Here is a 9,743-nt window from a genome sequence, read left to right on the forward strand (position 1 = left end):
ATGATAGAATTTTCGTTTGGAGACAGTATTTTGTTTTTTAAACAAGTTGTATTTAATTAAAAATACATTAAAATAGTAATATTGTGATATATTTTTACAAATTAAATGAACTTTATTTTAATATATTTTAAAATGCAATTTATTCCATGAATGCAAAGCTGAATTTCTTAAGTGTCATTCTTCAGAAATCATTCTAATATGCTGATTTTCTGATTGTCAAGAATCATTTATTATTATTATCAATGTGGCAAACAGCTGTGCAGCATATTTTTGTGGAAAGCTTAATCTTTTTTTTTAGGATTGTGATGAAAAGGAAGTTAAAATAAGAGCATTCATTTGAATTAGAACTATTCTGTAACTGGGGTCATAATTTAGGTACACCTGTAAGTGTAAAGGTGTACGAGTTCACATCTACAGAGAGAGAGATGTGCGGAGTCCGGGAGGGACAAAATGCATTCTGTAAGGCACTAAGAGCCCTAGAGGCAATTAGTGCATTAGAAGGTATAATACAGAGAGAATGTGAGACGCTAGAAGGGAGGTTCTAGTCATGAATCGCTCTAACAACTCTGAATTCCTACTATTACAGACAGGGGCATGCCCTGAGTTTTAGTGAATAGGTCAGATATGATGGTCAAAGTAAGTAGGGGGTGAAGTAGTGGAATAGTTAGGTGTTTTGGAAGGTTTTTTTCCGCTCAGTGCGAGTTCAAGTTTGAACAAAGCTTGAGAATATTTGTTTTTAAGTTTCTTGTTTTTAATTATTATTATTACCATTTGTTTCTCTTTTTTTCAACTCCTTATTTTTATTGCTGTGATCAGTATTATTTTTTATGACTATTTTACTTTCTTTCATGTAAAGCACTTTGAATTACCATTGTGTATGAAATGTGCTATAGAAATAAACTTGCCTTGCCACATTACAAATACCTTCACTATCACATTTGATCAATTGTGTCCTGCTGAATAATATTAAATTATTTCCAAAAAAAATCCTACTGATCCTAAACTTCATATATAAAAATGATCACATACAAGTAAAATGCCTTAAAATCTGTGTTTTTGTTTTTTGAATAAACATGACCGAAATGACAGAACTATTATTTTCTATACATCAATATTAGTTCATGCAATTGCTAAAATTAACAATGAACAACAGCATTTATTACATTTAGATGTTAATATCTAATAAACACCTATCCTATTAAACATTTTAAATTGTATAAATTAACATTACTTGATGTATTCTGAACACACATGAATAAATAAATAATATACTAGATTAATGAATGGGGGGGGGGGGGGGGTGAATAAATAAATAAGAGTTGTTCATGGTTGGTTACCTAATGAATTAACTGATGTTAACTAATTAACCCTCACTGTAAAGTCTCCTCATTAAAATAAATAAAAGATAGTCAAACATTTGGACACTTGAAAAACAACCAGTTCAGAGGTTGAGGCAGACACTCTTTTAATTATGAAGTCTCTGCGGGTTGCTGCTTTTTAAACACATTGAGGGAAATCACCACTAACAAAACTTTGAAGGGTGAGAATGTTACACAGTCACTCTAAATGTTTATTAACTCTCAAGGCTTTGAATACTGTGTGGCATATGGCACAGATCTGTGAAAACTCCAGACACAGTGAGAGTACCGACGCATCTGAAATGTATGGCACACGAGGAATCTCAGTACTACACCTGTACACTTGCAGTGGCATAAATAGTGAGGGACACTGAGGGAAACTTGAGAATTAAGACTTTACATTTGGTACAGATAAGACTATATTTATATTAAAGGAAGTAGCATCTCAGATCATGACATTTCAGGAATACAAAATGATCACCAACCATGCAGACACGATTCTTAATCAAAAAGAGTGGTGACAGATACTTTGTGTATGCATCTATCAGACTGTGAGAACAACTGTGCTGCACTGTAAATATGTTTTCAGCATTGAACAAATAGAGCTGGGCACTTACACCAATTAAACATTATTACATAGAATACATATTCATGCAGGAGGGCAAAATCTATGAATGTGGTGCAGGAGAATTCAATTCACTGTGAAAGAAAGCATATTCAGTTGACATTTTTAGGGGCAAATTTTCAGACTAAATATTATTTATTGGATGAAAGAGTGAAGAGCGACAGATTCATTGGGCTCTGCCTTGCCTTCTTTATGGCTATTAATGGTAAAACAGTCTTTTTTGAGGGCTAGAGGAATATAAGATGGTCAGGCAATTATGGCTATGAGGAAGGTATCTAAGGTGTAATAACTAAGAAAAACGGAAGAGTGCTGGCTGTTAAGGGAGAGAGTTTATGGCTGTTAGTGTATAATGTCTGCAGTGGAGATGCTATAGTTGGGGAATTGGGGGAAGGTTAAGGGAGTCCAGGGCACTGTGGTAAAGTTCTCTTAATGCTCTCAGCAACAATAACCGACAAAACATCTGATTAAAAAGATGAGGCAGCGGCTCCTAGAAAGAGAGAGAGAGAGAGAGAGAGAGAAGAAAGTTAATGGCCCTGAACTTGTTTAATCACATTAATCACTGTTAATGCTGATACACACAGAAATATGCAAAATACACATTAAATCATGTTAAATAAAATAAAAACCTTGTAATAAGCAGTTCTAAGGGTCTAACAGAATCTAAAATGTCCTTATATAAACAGATTCCTAACTTCATAAATTGATTCACAAACAACCACACAGGCCCATAATGTCTTACCCCAAGGACGTGAACTCTGTTGTAGTAGGAGCTAAAATCTTTACTGAGAGACACCAAGAATCTGCACACCTGACAGACAAAATACACACATTTCAGTTATGGATGGCTTTATTAATGAAACCAAGACAGCTGATAGAATAAGAGCTATGACTGGTTGAGATTAATAGGAAGAGCCTTAAAATCAACTCTGCAAGTCTATCTGAGAAACAAAACCTTTATATACAAAATTAAAAATAATAATAAAAATAAAGTACCTGTTCAGTCCTTAAATTCACTCTGGCTGTGCCGCCTTCATGCTCCAGGATCTGTCCCGATTGGTCCAGCAACTCAGAGAATGGAATGAGGTAATTGAAGAGAAGAAGCCACTCCCCCTAAAGATGAAATAGCAATATTATCACCATATAAACAACTTTCTATGCCACTAAACACAAAAACAGAGCTTATTTACATTTGGCATATATATTTATACATAGCAACTGAAGAATCCTTAAAATACTTGAATAAGGATGCAACAACTAAGACTATAAGCAAAAACATTATCATAAAGACATATTAGTTACATATTGCTTTACCTCCTCTTTTAGGGCAGAAAAGTCCAGCTCCGTGCCTCCAGGGATCTCCGGATAAAGACCTACATATTTTAAAGTAGACATGGATATTATTTCACAAATAGAAACAATATTACATTACTACTTAACATGCAGTTAATCAAAAGGCCCAATGGAGAAAGATGGGAATTGATTTCTCTACTTCAGCAAATTACAAAAACTGTACATTGCCTCAAACAAAATAACTATTCAGAATACCACACCTCTACTGCACAAACTATATAGGCTTTTGTTGTTAAAATCTATATATTTTCTGTACATTGTCACAGAGCACATATATTGTCAATCACTGCTTTTCGATTACTTTAGTTTAGAATAGAACTGGCAGTGAAAAAAAACTGCATTTTGCCGAACAAAGTGTAAATTTTAAACATGTATACAACAACAACTTGTTAAGGTTTGTGTGCAGTCACTGCATACGCTTTAAAAAACAACTTCTCCATGACTACTATCATAATAATATTACCTGGAACATGAATCAAAAGTCAAGAACACTATAGAGAGTGTGTGTGTGTGTGTGTGTGTGTGTGTGTGTGTTACCTTGCTCCACCCCTTTCTCGTAGCTGCTGAAAAGTGTGTGAAGACGAGCGCAGTTATACATGACAAAGACTCCTCCCCTGGGGCCCTTTGTGGACACACCACTGTCCCGCTGAACATCTAAGGTCACCTGAAAGACAGCTGTCAATCATCTCTAATGCAAGAAAATACATTTTTCACACACGCAAACACACTCACCGGACTTGTGTGCACTGTGGACAGCAGTTCAAACCTCACGGTGGCTGAGGTCATCACTCTAATGATGTCATCCCATGTCTGACCTAAAAAAAAGTGAATTGACGGCACACGCACAAATCAATTGACATCTGGTATTAACATGCATCACAACGATTCTGGGCTATTTCACTAAGACTACGAGCTGTAAAAGGAATTTTCCAAGAATGCACAGATAAACACACCTTCAACTTGGTCTCCGTACTTCATTTCTGAGGCCTCTTTCATCTGAGCTTTTCTTAACCTACAGCAATACACAGCCAACCATATAACACTGTAACAAGACTTATAGACTTGTAAGAATGATTATAAAGTTGATAAAGCATAACAAAGAGATTATAGAGAGTTGCTGTTCTAAACTTTTGCCTTACTGAAGATACTGAGCTGCATTCATCTGAATTCCAGGAGTTTTAACAGGACCACAAATCACCAATCTCTAATAGAGAGGAAGAAAACAATTATTCATTCATTCATTCATTTTCCAGCAAAGATTGTGTAAATGTAGTCAATGTCCAACTGTGCAGCATTTGAGCTGGAAATTGTGTATTCACCCATTTGGGAGCATTAAAATGGCTTGATATTGTCTTAAGATTTTTTGCAATTTATATGGGTTTAATTTATTGTCTTTTAGATTTTATGCCATCAATATGCTACTTAACACATAAAAATGAACAACAACAAAAAATCACTTTAAAACAGTTATACACGCTTTTACACAGATTTACAAACTTGCTCTTCCAGGATAAGACGGAGAAAAATTATTAATCAGATGTGCATGATTTTTGCCCAATTCCAGCTGCTACTATTTAGGAAGTAGAAAATCATGGTTAGTAGCTGTGATATAACTAAAAACTATTGGCTACAAACAAAAAATAAAGAAAAGAAAGGAAAAAAGAATGAGCCCTTTGATAGGTCCAACCGAAAACTTCCTGTTAAAGGACAGTAAACAAAACAGAAAGCAATTGTTTGATATGTAAAGCACGCTGGTACAGCTGATGGGCAAATGTGTCTGTGTGAAACCTGCACTGCCGTTGCACCCGCTGCTCTCCACAACATTGCTGTTTGCTGCTGACGAAACTCATCCTGACAGGAAGTGACATGCAGGGCTGTTGTCGTAGAGATCTACAGTAGAGAAATCCATTACAAGAATCCACGGTAACTATGGTACACAAGAAACTATGGTAACTCACTGTAATTTAAATCAGATAGCTATAATCCTGACAGACGGTCCATTTGACTCACAGGGAAATCTGTGGTAGCACTGTCCAGCTGGGCCAGATGACACAAAGCTTCTCTCTGCACTGAAAACAGAAAAATCACTGACTTATGCACAATACAGAGGAAAACTAAGGCTATCCAACAGTTTATCACAGAAACACTAGGAATAAAACATCTGGTTGACACGGTTCAGTTCATCTCATCTTAAAGGTATAGTTCACCCAAAAATTTACATTTTGTCATCATTTACTCACCCTCATGTCGTTCCAAACCTGTATAAGTTTCTTTCTTATGTTGAACACAAAAGAAGATATTTTGAAGAACTTTAAATGATCAAACAGTGGTTGGTCCCCACTGACTTACAAAGAAGGGGAAATAAATACTATGGAAGTCAATGGGGACCATCAACTGTTTGATTACCAGCATTTTTCAAGGTATCCTATTTTATGTTCAACATAAGAAAGAAACACCCACAGGTTTGGAACGACATGAAGGTGAGTAAATGATGACAAAATTTTCATTTCAGTTTTGACAATTTTCAATTTTGGGTGAACTATATCCCTTTATTGCTGCTTGTAATAAAGTTGATAATTATTTTCATGTTAAGGCCAATAACTGATTAATTGGCTGGAATTCTATACTACTTTGTCTATTAAATTAAAAATTAAATGTTATAAACTAAAATCAGTCATTTTAAATGCTAAACATGAATTTAGGCATCACAACATATAACTTTCAGTTTTGGAAAAATACATAAATTTACATAAATATATTCAACAGGGGGCATATTACAGAAAGATCCTAACTTTAAAATCTTATCTTATCTGTTTGGTAACCGAGGTAATTTCAGTTAGGACCACATTTAGGACAAAAGCTATTACAGAACAGCATTTCCTAAGTGTGTTATCTTATCTTAGCTATACATAGGAAAGGGGTATTACAGAAACCTCCTAACTTGATAAAAAACCCTAAAAACTGTCTTAACTTTAGGTCAACCCCACAGCTGTCCTAACTTCAAAATTATTTGAAAGCTAACGGAAAAAACGCTTACAACTGTGCTGTCCGACAATGGTATTACATTCATTAATAGTTGAAAATGAAGAACTAAGATGTTTAATGGTAGAAAGACTCTTGGAGGACCCTGAAGATGTGTTATATTTTGATGACAAAACACTTATAAGTAATTACAGACTGCCACACAACATATTACAGTTAGCACCAGCATTATAGAGACCAACAAAGGTGTCACGGAGCATTACTGCTTGTAGTGCAAGTGAATAATGCCTTATGTTTTTTTTCAAAAGGCGATTTTCAAAGTGAAGCAGCTTTTGTTTACCTCATCAGCAGTGTTGGTTGCTTGGTAACAGACCTGAGAGTAGATTGTCGAGCTTGATTATGCCATTTAAGATTTCCTAACTAGAGATAAGATACTATTTTGTAAGATAGGATAAGAATCCCAAATCAAGTTAAGATTTGCTTCTGTAATATGAATTTGCGAAAAATCCTAATTTAACATATCACATCTTAAGTTAAGACCTAAGATAAGAAACTTTCTGTAATACGGCCACAGGTTTTTTAAATCAACTTTATGCCAATATTAGATCATGGCAAAAGTCTAAAGGCAAAAAATGGAGGGAATAATAAAGCACAATTAAATTTCCAACGTCGACTTACGAGTGATAAATTCAATAAATAGACAATAACCAGTATGAAACCGATATATTTTGCATTACTAGTTCAATTTACAGTGTGATAATGTGGCTTATTACTTGTAAAATAATATTAAACAACAAATAAACAATAAAAATCTTAACATCAAACATTCTACTCATGCAACCCTAATAATGCCATTTACTGACAAAAACAGACACAAATCTTGTATATGAATAAACCCATGGGAAATTGAATGCGTCAGATCCCTAATGAACATATTACAACTCACCTGTGCAAGTGCCAAGACTGGGATCATATCCCTGAAGGTTCTCATCCTGTACCACTTGTTTAAGGTTTATTCTAACTTCCTCTTTTATCCCTCTTCTCTCTTCCTCTATTTCCTCGCCTCTGCTTCTCCTTTTTCCTCTCTCCATCTCTCTGTCTCTGTAGGTTGAGTTCTCTAAATCTTTTTTCATCTTCTCCGCCCTGTCCTCATTGGTCCAGCTGATAGGGACTGTCGGCCAATCAATGCCTAGTGTTTTCAGAAAGTTGACAATGTCACTGTCCTGTGGCAAAGCGGGACAAAAGGACACGGTGTACCTAAATGGAATAAAGAAAGAGTTGATTAATCTGTCCTTTTGGTGACAAAATTTACACCAGTGTCATAAAAGTCAAAGCACACACCCTTGTCTTCTGAGCTGTCCCCTGAGGTGGTCGGCAATGAGAACTGTCCGTAGCTGCCCCAGAGCTAGTGTATCGGGAGATGGCACGGTTTGTTTGGTGTGGAGGGCAGGGCAGTTGATGAGGACACAGCCCTGTCTCTGAGCAGCAGGTCTCAGATATGGCGTTATTCCACATAAAACACCTCTGAATGCTGCACAGCGATCCACACACACGCGCAGACCTTCTGGTGTCACCTCAGTGGCTCCTATCGGCAATACACCACTGCCACGAAGAGAGCGAATACCACTGAGAACATCAGAGGGAACCTGAAAACACACACAATCATGAAATATACAAGTGTATTCAGTGTAACAATTTTTATATTTAGTGTAGCTGCACGGGTACACTTTCTCATTCAATCAAAACGTTTGTTGAAAATGGTATAAAGTGATTTGAAACAATGCACAAAACCAACATGAATTGCATTTTTAAGTCACCGGGAAATCAAAATGGACAATTTTTTTTTTTGGAATATTGCAGTGTTTATTATAAATTATTATCTTTGCACATTACTCTTTTTTTAAACAATATATTTAATCCAAACCATTGATTCAATCAATTGACAAATGACAAAATTAAGACTACAATTTTTCTAGTTTGAGAAGCTGTTTCACTATATGTCAGAATAGGACGTTTTTATGCCAACTTTAAGTAGGCTATTTAAGGTGATTCGCAGTTGATCTGTGAAATTTTGTTAAAAGATCTGGTGCTTCGCATGAGGGTAAAAAAGTTAAGTTGGTCTATGTGTTAAAGTTGGTCTAACAAATTTGCTGTTTTGCCTTATTGCCAACAAAATTTCACAAAAAATGCTTTTTATATTCTATGAACACACGTCACTGACCTACCAACAGAATCAAGGCAGCATAAACAATAAACCGATTTTACTCTCACAAATATAGTATCATTTTTACATATTCATTTTTAATAATTTGACATTTTTACAATAACACATTTCAAATATATTCATTCTTTATAAATATAGAAGTCACAACAACCGTTTTCAAGCAACATTTCAGAAAACATTAGAAATTGCGCCACGCGAACTTTTGCGGTAACATAGCAACAGTTTGCCGCTCCAGCGGTTTTCGTTGAGATCCCTTCTCGGACATCGACAAAACAAAGGTATGTTTGTTAATACGTACTGTCATTATTTTTCGTTTCACAACACATTTATATATCGCAAAATTGTTTAAAATTTCATTTACACTTTTGTTTTCCAGGGGCGTGAAAATACAATTCAGTTAACTTAAGTTACCTTAAACAAAACAAAACAATGATATTTTGACCGTCTGAAAGTATAAAAAACAAGGCTACTCTGTTATTGGGGGAAAACAGTAATAAATCAGGCCGTGAAAAACAACATTTTGTTTTCGGTATTGGCACAACGTTAGTCTGACCTAGATCTAACAGGCAGTGAGGAGTTAAATCATTTCTGCCGCAGGGTTCAAATGTTTGGTCGATGCCACCAATGTCAACAGTTTAGCTGGCGCCCTGCGTGTCTGTGCAGAGCTCGGACTTATATTCTGACAACTCTGTGTCAGTGACTCTGTGATTCATAACCAGACGTCCGAGCAAAAGCTTGAAATATCCAACACGGAGCTTCAAGCCATGCGTAAAATCGCCATGCGGAGAAGCGCATCTGTCACTGGTGCAGGCCAGGAAGAGATCATAACACAGAAAATAAAAAACGCACATGTAAGCACATATTTCAGACTGACCTCTCCACCGGCGTACAGCGTCGTCAGAACCGTGTTGGGTGACAAGAAGTCACGATTTCTCAGGTTTTTGGCGCTGCTCTCCTTGAACCAGAGCTTCTCTCGCTCTCGGCTGATCTCGGCTTCATGCTCAGCATCTCTCCGCAACGCGCCGCTCAACGCTTTGACGGTGGACACGATGCTAAATGGCACGGCTTCCTCCATGATTAAGCTTAGTATGTTGACATTGTTATTACTGTACTGTACTGACTGTAGCAGCACTGCGGTGCTGTGCTCGGATTGATCACCAATCAAAACAGATGCATGGGAACCGGAACGTTAAGAAATGTGACT

General features: G+C 36.2%; 1 protein-coding gene across 1 annotated transcript; it reads right to left on the minus strand.

The window, feature by feature from the left end:
* Positions 1 to 1,442: 1,442 nt before the first annotated feature.
* On the minus strand, positions 1,443 to 9,743 carry dalrd3 (DALR anticodon binding domain containing 3). Its single transcript, XM_079383103.1, has 13 exons — positions 9,414 to 9,743; positions 7,657 to 7,961; positions 7,262 to 7,572; positions 5,344 to 5,402; positions 5,122 to 5,223; positions 4,473 to 4,537; positions 4,287 to 4,345; positions 4,066 to 4,148; positions 3,871 to 3,997; positions 3,295 to 3,353; positions 2,977 to 3,093; positions 2,723 to 2,791; positions 1,443 to 2,470 (listed from the first exon to the last, which is right to left on the minus strand). Exons 1-13 carry the CDS (start codon positions 9,612 to 9,614, stop codon positions 2,351 to 2,353), a joined length of 1,677 nt encoding a protein of 558 aa, XP_079239229.1. The 5' UTR covers positions 9,615 to 9,743; the 3' UTR covers positions 1,443 to 2,350.

Source organism: Barbus barbus (genome assembly GCF_936440315.1).
Source record: "Barbus barbus genome assembly, chromosome: 28".
Taxonomy (NCBI): domain Eukaryota; kingdom Metazoa; phylum Chordata; class Actinopteri; order Cypriniformes; family Cyprinidae; genus Barbus; species Barbus barbus.

Excerpts from the sequence above, each read along its gene's own strand:
- dalrd3 (XM_079383103.1), bottom strand. The coding sequence starts at position 9,614 with ATGGAGGAAGCCGTGCCATTTAGCATCGTGTCCACCGTCAAAGCGTTG. Across the intron at positions 5,224-5,343 it reads GTGCTACCACAGATTTCCCT|ATCTCTACGACAACAGCCCT; the intron begins GTGAGTCAAATG and ends TCTCTACTGTAG. Across the intron at positions 4,346-4,472 it reads AATGCAGCTCAGTATCTTCA|GTTAAGAAAAGCTCAGATGA; the intron begins GTAAGGCAAAAG and ends GTATTGCTGTAG.